At 36.2% G+C, this 18,347-nt stretch overlaps 1 protein-coding gene across 1 annotated transcript in view; it reads left to right on the forward strand.

The window, feature by feature from the left end:
• LOC108777795 (SAM and SH3 domain-containing protein 1) overlaps positions 1–18,347 on the forward strand; it is a 342,555-nt gene that overhangs the window by 292,186 nt on the left and 32,022 nt on the right. The window contains exon 5 of the mRNA XM_018544762.1: positions 2,321–2,460. Coding sequence (XP_018400264.1) covers positions 2,321–2,460 — 140 coding nt within the window. The remainder of the gene's footprint in view (positions 1–2,320; positions 2,461–18,347) is intronic.

Below are 18,347 nucleotides of genomic sequence, written 5' to 3' on the forward strand. Positions count from 1 at the left end.
ATATGTGCACATCGTTTACCTTTAATTTAAATGAAAGGTTTACCTCGAATTACACAAGCACGGAATTAAATTTTTTTTAGCAGAGGAAAAATTGAAAAAGGGAAAATGTGATACAAAGTCAGAGGATAAAAGTAATAATTTGAAACGATCAGGTCGAAAGTTTATCTCTCATTTTATACGAAATATGAGATTTATAATTAGTAGTAATAAAAATAAAATTATTGGATTATCTCATTAGGATTTATTTTTATACACACATAGAGAGAATGCTTTTACTTAAATATCTAAAAATTGTAGCAGATACAGATCTGAAAATAATTTTATTGGACTATCAAAATAATTATTTTAGGACAAATTATATTAGGACACTGGAATTGATTGCTAGAATGTTAAAACTTTACGCATCATTGATTATTATGCTTAAGTTTTCTATGTAATTATTTTGATGGTACAACAAAATGTTTTTCAGAACTATATCTAGCTGAATTTTAGATACTTTAGCAAAGTCGTTCTTTTTGTATGTTTATAATATTCTTTTAATGAACATTTTAATAAACATACATAATTTAATGTGTCATTAAAACATTTTTATTTACAAACATTAAAAATATTTTGCGAAAATGGTTAATTTTAGTTAATGTTTGTTCATTTTCAACGCACAGTAGTTTAATTTTAAAACCTAGCATATTAGGTTGTTGCAAAAATAATATCGATTTTTACTATTTTAAACTTTGGGGGCTTTATTCTACAGTAATGATACTAAAGAATATCAATTTATCACTCCGTTATTCTGAAGGAGATAGATTTTATACGTTTATTTCTGTCTCGTCACGGGAGAAGATCCGCTCCACAACAGTTGAGTCTGCTGAACGCTACCAATGAGTCGAAGAATTAACGAAACATTCGGTTAGAAAATTACAAACGAACGGATAGTATAATGATGGTTTCAAAATTTCATAACGGAAATGACAGTCTTGAAAATGAAATAGATTGGGGATGATCTGCAATCATTGACAATGATTTTGAAAGCAATTATTGAAGTTGATTTATTAAAAACTACTCAAAAGATTGCACAGGAACTAATCAGTTGACAGTTTTTGATCAATTAATAGTTGTTTGTCATTTTAATCGAATTAGAAAAGTAAAAAACTAACATTATTTTTATATCAATCTTCTGTAATAACTATTCAGTGTGAAAACTTGATAATTCATTTCAACTATCGCTCTTGTCGTAAAGGTTGCTAATTAGGCGATACTATGACAGTGCTAATAAACGGATACGTTGACACTAATACAATATATTGGCATTGTGAGAGGGCGACCGGATAACTAACGGTACATCTGAATTATCCGTTAATGAATAGCGATGTTGTGAGCAACCCAGATTTATTCGATTATTTGCCAGATTGGTAGTAGTTCGTGGCGTGGCTACTCAAATTGGGAATTTCAGAAAGGTCTTCATGCGCATCGGTCATTAAATGGCAATATAAAGCTTTCTGCGTTTAAGCCGATTTAATCTGCGAATACTGGTTACCGCTATTAAACAATGATAAAAAGCCAACGCGGTTAGGCAACACTAAATTGTAACAATTGTTAAAAAAAAAATTAAACAATCCGAAAACAACACAACAAGAATCACGAAATTGATAGATTTTTTAATTTGTCACTGCAGAGAAAATTGAAAGAGTAACGCATGCACAAGTAAATGATGAAATAATCTTGTTACTCCAAATATTGGAACAAGGAAGCTGTTTCCTTCCAATTTATTTTAATTCGCGCCTCTGACCTAAGCCGTGTAAAATCCACAAAATAAAAACATTCGCAAATACCAAAAGCAATTAGAAATTTCATTCTGTTAAATTTAGGCCTCTGGTATTCCAGTATTGAAAATTCTAACTAAACCTTTTTTATCTTTACCACCGCGCCAACTGTAATATCATCGATTCTATTTGTTCAAGAATTGGAATGCAAAATAATTGAGATATAAATTTTCATTTACGCATACATTTGTCCATTCTTCATCAATCACATTCTAAAATTTTGATCAAATGGACAATATAGTTTTAAAACGTATCAGTAAAATCGGTTAATTTAAATTGCAAAAGATTAATTCTTCATTTTAATATACGTAAAATCGAACGAGAGTTTAAAATAAATAAATAAATAGAAATTATTGAATAATTATTGTGTGTGATAATCATGAAAATATTTTGCCTTTGCCTGCAAATATTGTGTATTATGCATTAAATATATATAATAGGATATTCCATTACATCGCTTTAAAATTATTTTTTAATAATTTATTCTATCTATGTTGTAGAGCAAGGACAAAACACAAGCAAGAAGAAGACAACATTTTCGAGGTTACTGAGAGGGTTGAAAACGCATAGGAAAGAGAAACAAGGCCAAGCACAAGGCTCTCCCAGGCACGGTCGCGCAAGAATGGGCGTTCCTCAAAGAGTAAGTGTGCACGCTCACATAATATTAAAAATTATATTTGAAAAGATAACAATGAGGTATATCTTTCTCGTCGGACCGATCGATTCATGTTAAATTAAATTTAGTATGAATTTATAAAAAGCACGAACTTCTGAAATATCGCGCTCAACGAGACCAGAATAATACACATAGTGCACGAGTTTCGCAATTTCCCCGAGCTCTCTATTCATTTTATTAGCGCATTTTATTAGCTCGTCAAATGTACGACAGATAAGGTGAAATTGCTTGTCGTTCCACTTGGTTTAATCATCATACGCGTATCGTCTCAAAGGATCAGGTTTCGTTGCATAAGTATGATTTTTGTCAAAACACGCGTACGGCATCATTGAATTCCGTTTCGCGGATCCGCGGTCGTAAACGCGTCCACGTAAATCAATGTCACGTAATTGCGTTATCGTGTGCGTAAAGCTTCTACGTGAAAGATCTTGACGACTAAATATTGTATTAAACCTCACCCAAGAGTACGCGCAACGTAATTTCCATCACCGTTGCTGGGGCTCGCGCTTTTATTAAGCATGTCCAGCCAACAACGAACTACCGACACACGAATGATGGAACTCGGAAGAATTCTTGTCCATCTAGTACGCACAACTATTTTTTGTGTGAAAAGCATTTCTCGTCATTCCGAAAAAGTCATCGTCCGACGAGGTATTATTTATTTTTCATATGAACTGTGTCGTCCAATGATGAAATGCAAGTTCAGCTTTAATACGCGCGTTAATGGCGACTTGTTTTTTTTTTCACTATTAAGCTGGCCTGTGAATTATATTGCATACGTCAAATGGAACAACTTTTACCTAAATCAGGAATATCTTTTTACGTTATTTAATATAATACTTAATATCAGGATTTAAAAATTACTTTCAAGATTTAAAGGGAATAATTTTTAATATTCCTAAAAATTTAAAAATTATTTAAATCTTGATTCTTTTTGCACAAAAGAAAAAAATTGCAAGATAATAATATATTTGGACTGCTACTGGAATTTTGCTTTAATTTTTTAAATTATGAATATAGAGAACAAAAAATGATAAGAAAATTAATTTGTTGATTTATTGATAACGCAAATTGACTTTTATTTTTATTTTATATTTACATTTTATATAGATTAATTATACATATTTATTTTATTATAATATCTAATGACTTAATATTGATATAAAATTAAAAAAATATAAATTAATATATTAGATGCATAATATATTAGAAGTTACATTATATTTATAGATAAATTGTATTTAAAGCGCGAGCGCATGTTCGGTATTGGTCGAAATAATTTCCAAGAATTTCATAAATTTATTCAACATACTTGCTAATTTATAAATCGCAACAACTTTCTTTATACATTATTAATTAAAAAATTTAGCTTTTCATTTTATTTTCATTTAGCATTTTGTCTTATTTTTGTTTACCAAGAAATATTTATTCTTTGAATTGATCCAAACAATGAAGATCGCGATCTACAATCACACAGCTCGTTTATTTTCGTGATGCGCTCTTGTATTTCACTCAACGCAATGTTTTCCATTGAATTCCGTGAAAATGTATCCAATTAAAAAAAAAGCTTCTGTTAATCGTTTTGTGGCGTGCGGCACGTGTGATCCTACGCGATGTAACAATTATCGATTTACCGCGTTCACGTTGATAAGGCACCTTCCTCTTTCCCATCGATCCATTCAATCCCGATAACAGCGGTTGCTACAAATCACAAATTAAGAAATATTAATAAAAATCAGTTGTATACATTTCTTTGAACAGTCATTCAACTAGCGAAGAATGGCTTTCCATGTTTTTATCTGGAATTCCTGTTTATCGTAAATCTGTTATACGGTCGATACTGCAGCCTTGTTAGAAAACTGTTACAATAAATTGTTACTACAAGAGGTCTATTTGATGGATTGCTGTGATTGATTCAAATAGCTAGTGTCGAGTAACACTAATTACTATGTATGTTATTGTAACGTTATTATTTTCGATAATCTATTTTTGCTTCGCAATTCATATAGATGATAAAAAATAATTACGTTCACGCTACCTATAAATCTTTCATTCTTACAGTGCATCGAGATATTATTTCATAGCAATTACGTACACATACTATAAGTACGAGAATTTAAATTTTAAATTGATTGTGAGTCTAGAGAATGGAAATAACGTGTCGTGGGAAATTCTATACATTTCCGACGCGAAAAGAAAGAAGAGCATGCATCCGTAAGTGCTGCTGAAGAAGTAAAGACACCTAAGATTTCCCATGTGTCACCAATTTGTTAACCTGTGTCGACGACTTCGCGTCCCACGCGGCCCGTCACCGTCTCGGGCGCATCTAATTTTATCCGTAGATTAGTTGCTCGATATATACATGTACATATATCCAGGATATCGTAAAATAAGCTCGGAGACCGCAGTTTATATCGCTCCTAGTGAAATTTCAGCCCGGTGATTATTTACGCCGGTTTAGGTATTACTTTTATCATTTTGCTGCACCGCGACACGATTAGTGTAATCAAGTTATAGTTATCTTTGTCGAGATCCTTGGATCGATGTGGAACTCACGAGTTATCTCGATAGCGGAAATGTGAAACAATGGAAGTGAATATTTATTACGTTTCAATTCGCGCATGGGTGAAATTTTCGATTTAAATGAAGGCAAAATGTCGCAAAGCAATTATTTTCATATTAATTCCATACGACTTTTGTAGAACGGTCGTTATTATCAGCATTATCTGCTTTTCGGATTGAAACCGGAAATTTGAGAAAAAAGGTCACAGTTGAATATTTTAAATTGGCAAATAACCGAAATTACTCTTTCCATATTTGTTGATAAATCACAATCGGTGTGTAGCTTTTTTATATCGGCTTTTTCAAAATTTGTGTAAGTTTCAATGTGTAATATCTCGTATTATATACTTATAAATTACGCGTGTTTCCTGGAACGCGTGATTGCTGTAAATAAATCTCACAGGTAAACAAAGCTTAAAATTATAAACCGGTGGCTAGTATCGGATGAAAAGTTTCCTGTAAATGAACATTTCCCGGAGGCATGCATACTGACACACGCCGGTAACGTCGCTTTCGTGTATTAATGGCAAACAAGCCGAGGTTGAGTTGCTCTTGATCTCTGTATGCGTATTCCGTCCACGTGCATGCACGGACCGCATCAATGTGTATGCACGCGCTTGCACCCGTGCATAATGCGGGCAGCCGGCGATCCTGCAAGTGCCAGCAATGAGATTCTCACGCCTGGTTTAAAATATATACATGTATGTATGTACGTGTGTGTGGCCACTACTGTGACAGTATCCGAATTTAGAGCGTAAATGCATCTTCGAACAGAGAACGTTAACTCGCGTTGACCCGCGTAGGTAAATTAATGCGTATGCAATTCGAAAAAATGTGTTTGCATTACGCCCGGCGATAAAATGAACGGCGTATTTTTCAACGACGCTATAGACCCGTATGGATACATGAACCAGGGAGGAAATGGATTTTATCTTCTTCGCCCATGTGCGCAAGCAGAAGAGAAACGTGGCGAGAAATTTGCCAAGTTTTCATAATATCGTACGAAAGCGCTTCTGTTTATTATGCAAACATGAAAGTTGTCGAAACAAATAATGGCGAAATTTAATTAGATTTTCCCGTCTTTTTTCAAATTTTTCATCACAATTCTTTCAATTATAACAAACGGTTGAATGTATAAACGATTTTGAAATTAAATCTTGAGAAATTGCATGACGGAACCTGTTTTCTATCGCAACTTTCCGCAGCTTTCCGTGCATTTCTAGAAAGATTTTCGTAACCTGGCATTTTCTTAGCCAAGTATAAATACAGATGGATGCTTAACGTGCAAATACATTCCGTACTTCTTTAATTGATCGCGTAAATAGTTTTAGATTAAATACGCGGTCAGCTTTAATAAAATATCTTATGTAAAGCAGAGTGAACAAAATCGTACGTAATTAAATATATAAATAATAAATAAATCCGGAAAAATTTTAATGAGAATTTTAAATGCTGTAACTCTTATAAATTATATACTGTCTGTACAAAATACAGTAATTTACACGAAAACATAACATAAATACTGCTTAATGAATTTGCTCATAGTGTGAAGAAAAAATATTAGGTATACATTCAGTGTTTTGCTAATTTATTGTTAAATTTTTCAACAATGGAACAAAATATATTCTGTTTTTTTCTTATTCTTTTAAATAAAACATATTTACTGCTTTTATTGTCTATATAAGGCCTGATTTTTTATTTTCTGGTTAACTCGTGATTTAAACTTAATCTTATTTAATCCGATAATGTAAACATTTTTCTAACTATGTTTAATCAGCTTTATTTAATCTTCAAAAAATTATCATTGTAAAACTATCAGTTTAGTGATTAAACATAACTACAAAAAATAAGATTTTTACTTTTTCATCGTTAAGTCTAATCATAAGTTATGATTAGAACATATAAAAAATCGAGGTTTACTTTGTCGTACATTTATTTCTACGTTTTCTAAATATTCTCAACACGGGATCAACAACTGTAAAACTTGAGCAAACTATTTAAGTTTTGTAACCTTATCATGGGGCGACTTCGGTAACAAAGATTAAACTTATAAAGATTAATAGATTTTTATTCATGTTATTAAGTTGAAGACTACTGATTTTACCTCCCTTTTATTCATAACCAAGTACAACAGGTATGTCGCACGAATAAATGTATGCAACGTACGAGCCTGCAGAATTCGTGTCTGAAAAAATCAGAATGTCGATAGTACTTAGAATGAAATTTTCTCTCGAGAGTCCTCAGTATAGTCCAGCCGTTGAGCCTCTCACTCTCAAGGAGCAACGATCTCCTCGGAGTCACGTTATTCCTCCTCGCGGCCGGGCTAGGCCGCAGGATTAGACCGCGCCGCGAGTCGATGCACTTGAAGACGAAAGAATGACGAACAGCGGTGAGACGAACCAGCGGCATCCACCGTGACGAAAATTGAATTATGCCGGCAGGCACGAAGCGAGGCCGATACACGTCCTATACGAGGGTCGGCGTAGCCGCAGCGAGGCGCTGCGGTTTCCACACCGCCGCAGCGATTTCAGAGGTGACGGAGGTGGCGAAGGAGAAAGAGAGAACGAGAGAAAAGGGAAATGAAGAGAAGGGGAGAGAAAGAGAGACCTAGTGAGATTTGCCAGGAAGCAAGAGGTTACTCAGCGGTAGCGGGGGATCATCTGAGTTGGTCAGCCATTGCTGCAACGGAGAGGTCGGACTCTCCATTTGACATGCGGATGGTGCTTTGATCATCTCTCTTGCCGCGGCCCTCTCTTCTTTGGCCTCTATTCTCTCTCCTTCTCTCTCTCTCTCTCTCTCTCTCTCTCTCTCTCTCTCTCTCTCTCTCTCTCTCTCTCTCCCTCTCTTTCTCTTCCACCTCTTGACGTGGACCACCGCCGTGTCTGGTGGTTTCACTAGCCGCAGCAGCTGATATAGTGAGAGCACGAGAGGAGGAGAAAGAGAGAGAATGAGTCCATTGCTCGGCCTCGGCAGAGGATCGCTACCAACAACGATCGCTGCCCGCGATGATGGGTCAGCCAGCCACGTCCGACGAGTTCTCCGAGGATGCGATTCCACCAGATGGAATATCGCGGCCTGTCAGCGACCGTATGAACCGCTTCTCCCGTGCACCGCGCCGATCTGCGTATTCTACGTGCCTTCGTCCCATCGCGACTGCAACGTCGACGCGACGCGACTGACCACACCGCGTCATTCGTCTTGTTTGGGCCTGACTGCTGTCAGTGGTAGTAGTGCGCGTCCAGATGGGAATCTAATGGCGTACTCACCGCGAACGCGTACTCGCTTGCTCGGTGAGCGATTCGCGTGACCGCAACAGCAACGCCGAGAGCTCGCGCCGTTGCAGTTGTCGGGGTTGATAGGTCAGTCCGGTGACCGATAATATTCGAATACTTTGAATACTCGTTATACGATGTTCACAGTGAAATTTCTAATCTTCTCTCAATTAAAGCCATTTGTGTTCAGAATTTGTACAACTCTTTAATTACAAAAATTAGCTTCACAAAACGTAAAACTTTGTATTAACTATGTCATTCTTAATTCGTAATAAACATATCTTTTTGACGCTAAAGAAACATGTGGATCCTTAGGATTTAATATAAACTTAGTTGTTACTAATTTTATTTTCTTTAAGAAATTTTCAAGTTTACAATAAAACAGAACAAATGAAAAATAATATTGTGAAACATAAAATTATTCTAAATTTTTACTGTTTTAGGAAAAGTTTCGGGGTGTAATCAAGACTCATATATCAGTTACGTTATTCTTACTTTATTATAAAATTTCATAATATCAGATCCTTATTGTTCAGAAACCTAGGGAAAGAATATCCCCTCTCTGGATTAAAGATCCAATATATTTTATCGCGTTTGATATTGGGATTTTCATAAAATTTTTAATAGACTGTCGTAAATGCAACACGATTGAGGTACAGTCTGGATTCTACTTTCGCAAGAAGCGTGTTTGCGAAAGTATTAGAAATAACACTTTGACAGTAAAAAAAAAAAGTCTTTACAAGGCTATGTCAAGACTTTCCGAAACCGTTATTAAAGACTCAGTTATGCTGCTTGTCGGAGGGAAAATCCAATGTTGGATCTGGCAAAAATTAATATGCGCCTCTTGATTGACGTGAACATAAATCTAACCTGGTAGTCTGGTCACGTTCCAGGAGATTGCATTTCAAACTTAACACGTAAGTTACTACATTCTACTCAAGTCGGATAATATTCGAAAAAGGAACAAAGTACAAGATCGAGCGCCAACGCAGATAACAACGTATATTCTCTTTAATCGTTGCGCTTCCAATGCTACGATAAGCACATAAACGCTTAAATAACGTAACGTTTACAAAAGCAAAAAGAACTATCCAAGCGGAACTACATTTATCTCTCTCGATACGTTGTTCTCTTATTCTGTAACGAGCACTTGCAATGTGCACGAGAGGGCACAAGAGACGCGATCTTTGCGAGCAAACTGAAGTGACTGCTTTTCTTTTTCTCAACACTTGAAGAATTCATGTCGAGTATTTCTAAGATTTATCCCGTCTGCGGTACCTCTTCGGCGCTGATCTGAAAGTATGTGTGTGAATACGTATACTATCTTATCACCAATTCACGTTTCCACGCCCTCGATATTAATCCAATTGCGATTTTATCATGTCCGCAACGCTGAAAATTGTGCGTGAAAATGCGGTTGCAGGCCATTATTAGGTGAAGGAAAGCATTAACGAAAATATGCACGAGACACATCATGAGTCTGTAAAATGGCACTCGAAGCCCGTTTGCCTCATTCTTGAACACTTTCGTGAATGTCGAATATCATCGTGAGATTTGCCGCGCGTTTTTCGCCAAAAAAAGAAAGACAACAACGAGCGATGCGCTTTTTATTATAATGGATAGCGTGCTCTCGATGAGTAAGCACGCGATGTACAAAGGCCACCGGCAAAGATATGTAAATTTAAAGTGGTTTAGAGTGAATCGAGAGACTCGTAGCTACTTTAACCTACTTCCAGTATAGCAAGCGAATAGTGTTCCCTTCCTTTTTTAATAAAAGCTTCATATACTGAATGATTGGATCAGTAAACATCGAGACATATGTTACGTGTAGCTACATATAGAATGAAATCGGTTACATATACATAGTTAACTTTATGGACTTAATACTACAAGTGAATAAAAAATAATAGCAAAATATTAAAAAATGTTTTCTCATAATTATTATAATGAACATAGTGTATATATATCATATATACAATATATAAAAATAAAATATAAATAGTATAGTTTTTAGTCTAATATAGTATATAGTATATAGTATTTCGTAAAAAGGCTTATATATACATATGTATGAATGTAATTTATAAATGGACTCGTATTTAACATACGTAAGTGTTTTAAAAGCTCTCTTTAAAGATAATAGTGGTAATCAAAGTAGATTTTTAAACGAGGTAATTATTCGCGGCTAGGCCTGTAAACATTCGACAAAAGAAGGCTCCTAAACGTAAATAAGACGAATCACCTCGCTTTATATGCTAATACTAAGGTCGGTAGGAGCGTGAAATACAGTCAGCTGTTAACCTCGTGACCCTAGCTATTGCATCAAGAAGGTATTTCTTTTGCGACAATAGCTCTGTTCAAATGAAGCTGGAATTTAACTATTGATTTTGAAAAGAAAAATAACTTCTCTTAATGTTTTTTTATTAATAAAATATATTAAATAAATAAAATGTATTAACATACAATTTAATAGTAATAATATATTGATTAATGTTTACTACAATAGAAAAGTATGAAAATATTGGTACACAGATAAAACAAAATTTATTATATCCATAATGTGTGAAAATTATTTTTTATGTAGAAAAATAATGTATTAATTTTAAAATATTTTTTACTTATTTTTTTTAGCAATTTAAATATACAAAAAAAATATATGCAAATTACTTTTACACGATCAATATTATTGATATCACATTGTAATGTAGACGTCGAATAATAAATATACATTGTTGAATGTTTACATTGATGTTAATATTATGTTTGCATCAATATGATTCTCATAATGTATCAATAATATTGTATGATCCGCTTTATTTTCTCTTAACAAAATATTCAATATTAAGTGTGTGAAAAAATATTTATGTTTCCTATAAAATCACGACAAACATGCGCTTTTAATCAATAATGTAAATTTTCATTTTCTTGTATAATGAAGAGCACTGCAATCGAGATAATCGAAATACCTCAACCGTAATACGATGCATGTTGATAAACTTAGCAGACTCCGCCACACACGAGAAATATATCCCTGTACTCGCCTCCAGTGAACCAATCCACTCTCACCGGTTCGCACGACGGCGGCGGCGGCAGCAGCCACAGACATCCTAATTTAATTTCGGGCGTGCATCATCGCTCACGGCGATGGCTTGAAAAGTCGCGTCACGTGGAGCAACACGCTTCGTTCCCGCGATAAATCCCCCGATGAATCCTCTTAAAAGTAGATCGTGAGACTCGCGATGGTTCTCTTATTTTCTCTTTATTTTATAAACTTCATTCTCTCGCGAATAACGAGAGAAGTTTCAAAACTCTGTTTGTTACTATCGTAATCGTGAAGTGAATACATTGGCAAAGCACGTCATTGCATTTTGAGTGTGAAACTGTGTAGCATCGTTAAAATAAAAAATACACACCTCTTCTTCTTTGAGCTTTTGTAACGCTTTAACAATAATTTAGTTTCTTTCGACCTAGTCTGTTCTTGTTCTCTGAGTAAGGGCTACTTTACTCAGGACAGCGTGTATTACTTACTAACGGTATCGTCAACCCCGTGTCTCTCTTCGCTGAGTGCATTACGGTATCATTTACATCGTCGGCATGGTGCCGGGACCATTGCGCCTGACAGCACTTGCCGCTGGTTATACGTCGTCCGAGTGCTACACTACGACGAGAATTATATCAGCCGGCCGGAATCTCGTTAAGGCTGATTTTCCGCGAATATAAAGTGTCCGGCGAAAGAGAAAAGTAAGGATCAAATCGCTTCGGGTTGAAACGAAAAAAGTTAACTATTTCTTTCAGTGTGTCTCTTTTTCTCTCTTGAATCCTCTTAATTACGCAGGTACGGAAATGCGAGGGACAGCACGTGCAATTAAGTCGATTTCCACGCAGCGTTTCCGATCCGAACTTTTTTGTGCACACGATATTTAGAGTGATATAGCCAGTTGTTTTTGCTTCTAGAACGAATTCGATATCTGCGTACGTAGGAAGTTCGTATCGACCGAAAGTCGAACCGCTTTACACAGCGGGCACATTGCAATGCCGCCGGGCCAGGGCAACGAGGCAGTTCGAAAAACTTACGGGCGCAGTTAAGTAGATCTACGACAGCCCAGGGTTAACCGGTAATGCATCTCGAGGCACCACCCCCGTTTGAATTAGCCTCGGGATAAAAGAGGGTCGGAAAGAGCGAACAGCCACGATCGACCTGCGGCCTACGCGTTTCCATAAGCAAATCCTCGGGAAATTTGAAAGTCCGAGGTAAAACGATGGAGAATTTGAATTACTCGGTTGAAAAGAGTAACAGCGCTCGGAAAGTTGCCTAAAGGATTAAACTGTAAATGAAACGTGAACATGAAATTTTGTATTCTATCTTCTAAATAATTTTCATGAAATAACATTTGATAAATAAATGAAGATTTGTTCCATTCTATTTTTTATCTATGTTTTTTTTTTAACAGATTTATGCAAAAGCGTGGAAAGAATAATCAATTATTTATCGAATTTAAAATTGAATTTTCTGTAGAAAAATATAACTATAATAAATATTATTATTATTTATTCCAAGTTATCAATTTTTATCGTTAAAGAATTAAATAATCTTATTAATTTATTTTGAAAGTTATAAATGTTTTTATGTGCTCATTTTCAGGTTTATTGCATTTATTATTATATACTTTTCTATTTAATTATTTTAATTATCTAAATATCAATAATCATGATGAAAAAAGGAAGTAATGATTCAAAGCTCATTGCATAACGTACCTGACTGCAAATTTTGGTCCTGTCTCCTTTTCTTAAAGATATTTATAATTGCTATATTAGCTATATGTTATTACAACGTTCTATTTTCGTGTTCTTCGACAGATTAGTACTATCGAGTACAAGTTTCACGATCTACAATACCCTATTTATTTCGTCTACCAGCGTGCGACACATCTGGCTAGGGGCACGTTCCTCGTTTCAGGAATCGATCGCTCTTCTCCCCAAGGCGACGTTTTTCGATCGTAAAGCGAAATTGTTTAACCGGCAGGTACGTGCCGCTGTAGCCGGCAGCCGCTCGGCATCCGCCCATCACGGACCAGCGCTTCGCCCAACCGCTCTGGGGAGCGCGTAGCCATCGCGGACGATAGAGCTTTACGCGGATACACCAGCGAGATGCGCGACTTTATGGTCGTAATGTAATCTTGCGTTATCGGTGGCCCGCAACCGGCCAATAAAGCCGACAAACACGCGAACGCTGCGTCGATCTTATCGCCGGGGCATGGGAGCGCCAGCCTCACATACGCGTTCCCATTTCGAGGGCGATCGTATTCCTGGGATAGGTGCCGCGAGCGCCTATCCCATACGACCCCGCACTCCGGCAGTGTCCGTCGACGGCCTGCAGGCAATGCATTTCAATGCACCAGCCTCCAATGCTTCTCCACCTCTCTCGCCTCGCCCTCTCTTCCTCTCTCACTCTCTCTCTCTCTCTGGTCTGGCATTCTACGCGCACCTAAGTGATTCCGGATTGGCGCGCTAATGACTGTTTCATATTCATTGGCCGCGGTAGTGTGCAACCCGGGGCACCTCGGTTACATCGTCTAATTCACTTGCCTGCATCGCCACGTTATGGTTTCTTCATCTGCGCATGCCGATCATCTCGCTTTCTGCCTGACACAAACGATTAGTTGAATAATTTGTTATTTACAGATAGTTAAATATCGATTGGTGGATTAGATAATAGCTCTATTACATTGAGAATCTTTGTTTCTACAAATCGATCATTATTTTATATTTCTATATTAATCCGGCATGAACTTTCACATCTAAATTTTATTTATATAATATTTTGTCATGAGTCATTATTTTTTAAATTACGATTTTTTTATTTATTTAAATGAAGCTTTGAATTTTTTTTATTATATTTCCTATTTATACGTAACTACAAACTTGTAAAATTATTCTGCACATTTTTTATGAACTTTATATAATTATTATTTAGGGTCGCATGTCGTGGTATATAGCATGCGATGTACATTGTAATTACCGTGAAAGCCGTAATACTAGTCTGAGAAAAGAACCCATTACGAAGGACCCCTCCAAGCAGGATCAACAAGAAACTGACTTCACGAGAAATTAATTAAACTTGATGAGGCTTTTTAGCCGGCGTTAAAGTTGCCGTGTAACTTATTCATTCGGTAATTCCCGGGACAATTGGATGTCGTCGGGTTCTGGTATAAAGACGCGTATAGGACCGTCAGCACGGAACATGCGCTTACGCAAACGCGTGTCGCATGTGTGAAGGGCGCACGTGTACTATGGTCGAAGAGCACGAAGGGTGTTAAAAGAGAATCCTGGTACCTGCAACGCACCAAGGACCGATGACGAGAGAGAGAGAGAGAGAGAGAGAGAGAGAGAGAGAGAGAGAGAGAGAGAGAGAGAATCCCTAGAGGCTACGTATAAAAGAAAAGGAACATGAACAGACCGCGAAAGGTGGATGTTTCAGGTGCGATCGATGTAGCGCGACACCCTCGTGTCGCCACCCTTGAACTTCTACGCGCTCGCCAGTCTCGCCACTCTTTCGAACGTCACCCTCGCGCGCAGGAAAGCCCCTCTTCATCTCACCTTCGCCTTCCCCATCACGATGTCTCGCCAAGCTTCAATGTCACGGCTTTTGCAATTTTCTCGTCTGAAGATTGATTCGCGCAACGAGACAAGAACTGTGACAGTCCTTAGTCGTTTCAATTAATGGATGTATTCATATAGCCATGAAGTAATAATTATGGAGAGCGTGTGCGATCTCTCTGTCTGTTCCTGAATCTCAGTACCGTAATGTCTTCAAACGCTTGCCAAGTTTCTCCAATAGTATACATTTATAGAGCCAGTGATTCGTTAAAACCGCATATAATACACGTGATTCCATTCACACGTGACACATAGAATTTTTTTCTGCAGTGCAATCGATTTGTTTCAACTTGTCTAGACAGTTTATATTCGTTCACGTTATCTTTTCGTGCACTAATTAGCTTCAGAAACCGCTGCTTGCGACGTGACCATATTAATTCGTTTAAGCCTCACAAAGATAGTATTTTAAGCAAAGTGAGTATATCCCGCTACACAGGTAAATCATAAAATTCAATTATAATTATAAGATCGATTTGAGAGATATATTAAATCACATTAGATCATACACCATTTCTCTCATACAATGATAAACAGATAACTAATAAATTGTATCATAGTTTTATCTATGTATCACTTCTCTTACTTCAAAAGTAATGCACTTAAAAAAATTAATTTTACAGAAAAAAAAGAGAAAAGAGGAAAATTTCTATTTTTCAATTTGACAGAAAAGTATTGATCTATCATGTGTGAATGATACGCACAAACTGCTATGTATCTCTCCCTATTTACCTACTAGAGATCGTTATATTTCTGGTATCGTTCTTCCTACATTTTGGACCAAGAATTGACGTTTTCCCTCATTCTTCTTCGTGGGACACTCGTGGATACAAACCGCTCCGAATCGTTAGTGTCCGCGCCTTTCGTTAACTGTGGGCATCCTGGCACCCTGCAGTGCCGTTTGCCGCAACAACCACGGTAACAGCCATGCAGGCAGCGGCCGGCGGCACGTAATTAGGACGGAACACGTCGCCCCGTTTCTCCTCGACGATGCTTTTTTCGTGCTTTATTTTAGGTCCTTCTCGTTTCGCTCGTATATACCTACACAGATACAGATCTATGCTCCTTTTTCAACCTATCTCTTCTTTCTCTCTCTTTCTCTCTTTTCTCTCTCTCTCTCTCTCTCTCTCTCTCTCTCTCTCTCTCTCTCTCTCTCTCTCGTGCGCGCGTTCAGAGTTGACACGGTACACATAAAATCAGTATATCCACACATACATGCGGAATCCATGGTATTTGTTAGTGCAAAGTCGAAGGGCCACGAAGTAGGAATGAGGAGAATAAAGGGAGAAGAGCAAGGCGAGTGAATCTCCTCTCTAACGGCCATTGCAGGCTTTGAAGCTTCACAATGGGTCGGCTTCTTACTACGACAAGACGCCGCGCGTGCTTTAGGGGGGAGGGGGATTCACTTAATTAAACAAGATATCAGTGCACGCCGCACCCCAGGGTCCCTCTGACCGGGTCCTTTTCAGTCTCTTCGTACACCTTTCGCCGGTTGCTTTGTCGCTCTATTTTCGCCGGACTCTTCAGCGATTCTGGACACTTAGATATGAAGTTTTCATGTACATACTTCCTTAACAACATCTTTTTCTCCTTTTCCGTTTCTTTTCTCCTTCTCCTATCTCTTTTGCAATTTGTTCAGCTTTTTTTTTTTCCTACTATCTTGTTATTTCGCTTTTTTTTCCATTATGCGTATCGCAGCTGTAAAATCTTTTTTTTTATGTCGTTCTTTAATAACGCCAGCTTAAAATTGACATTATCTTAACTTGGCGATCCTTTTAGTTTTAAGTTTCTTCCTTGTAAGAAGAGAGAATTCTATAGTTGACCGTTCATGTTGGAGAACGCCCTAAGGTATCTCAATATCGCCCGATACACTCGGGCGATAAGTATTGCGTGCTTTGTGATTATGATATCTCTGGAGTTAACTTTGTTCAGAAGTTACTTCAGCGTTATGTCGGCGAGCATGCACTCTCGTAGCACGGGATGTATATAAAAGTTTCTTCGTTAAAAACGAGCGGATTGTTCGACCAAGCGTAGTCTAATATCTTGTTGATATCTTGTTACATATACGAAGTGTTTGAAATGAAAATATTGACAAGTCTTAAGATACACAATTGATAACAGAATAATTTATCTTTAATTAAATTTAAATGAAGTTTACTACAGAAAAAATCTAATACATTAATTGCTTGGACATCGAAAAGTACGCAATATGATTCTCTTTTTATTCAAGTTTCTTTAATAAAAAATATCGAATCTAAATTCCTTCAAAAATTTATCAATTTTACAGTTTCTGTTTAAAATTACATAAAAACCATATTTTTCAGAATTGAAATAGTCATGTGTCAGCTTTACTATGTCGATTTTATCAGTGTGTAACATTTCATTCCAAAAAAAAAAGGAAATTAAGCGGATACGGAAAATCTCATCGAGAGTTAATACATTTATCTAGAAAAGAGTTATAGTATTCTACTTTAGAGTTTTTTAATCTTTTGAGAATTGTTTAATCTTTTTAACAAATTTCCATTACATTTAACAAAGTATTTTATATTAATTTACAAAAGTGACACAACTCAAAAACTAAGTTTTCCAGAAATGAAAAGAAAACTGGTTAGAAAATTATTGATTAATTCAATAAAACATGGACAAAAATAATATATTTTTGGCATGATTAAATGTTATTTTTGTTTTACAAAAATGTTTGTAATCCTTAATAAATATCATTCTTTTTAAACTACGTTGATTTTGATAATTTTTTACGAAATTAAATTAGTTCAATTTTGATGATTTATAAAATAATATTAAATTAACTCATTCATGGTAATACCAGTCACATTTTTTAGTTGTGTCATTTTTTACGAAATAAGTGATAATATGTGTATATAACATATTTTGTAAGTAACATCTTTTTACTCATTTAAACATATTTATCATAAGTAGTATAAAAATTCGTATAAATTTTAATTAATTACTATAAACTTTTTTTATTGAGAGACAGAGAGAAGCTATATCTTTATAAATCCACTTACGTACTGTAGGAGTATTATTAACGCGTGGAATACGATATCACGCAATACGATGTCTTTATTGTATTTTCGATAAGTTTAAGAAACTTGTTTAATTAGCACTCATCTCCAAAACTACAGCATGCAATGCCGAGAGTTAAATAACGACAGATACGCACCGCAGATGTTCCCACCATGCATTGGTCTTCTCGTTGCACAGGGCTTTATCTCGCAGCTCGCATTATATCGCGCAAACTTTCTGGAAGTTGTACCAGCTTGCAGCATTAATTGAAGGCAAGAAACATCGACGTTTGGCTTCCAAGATGGCAAAGAAGATTCTCGTCATATCTTAAGACTTGAG

Source organism: Cyphomyrmex costatus, unplaced genomic scaffold, assembly GCF_001594065.2.
Source record: "Cyphomyrmex costatus isolate MS0001 unplaced genomic scaffold, Ccosl1.0 scaffold116, whole genome shotgun sequence".
In the NCBI taxonomy this organism is placed as follows: domain Eukaryota; kingdom Metazoa; phylum Arthropoda; class Insecta; order Hymenoptera; family Formicidae; genus Cyphomyrmex; species Cyphomyrmex costatus.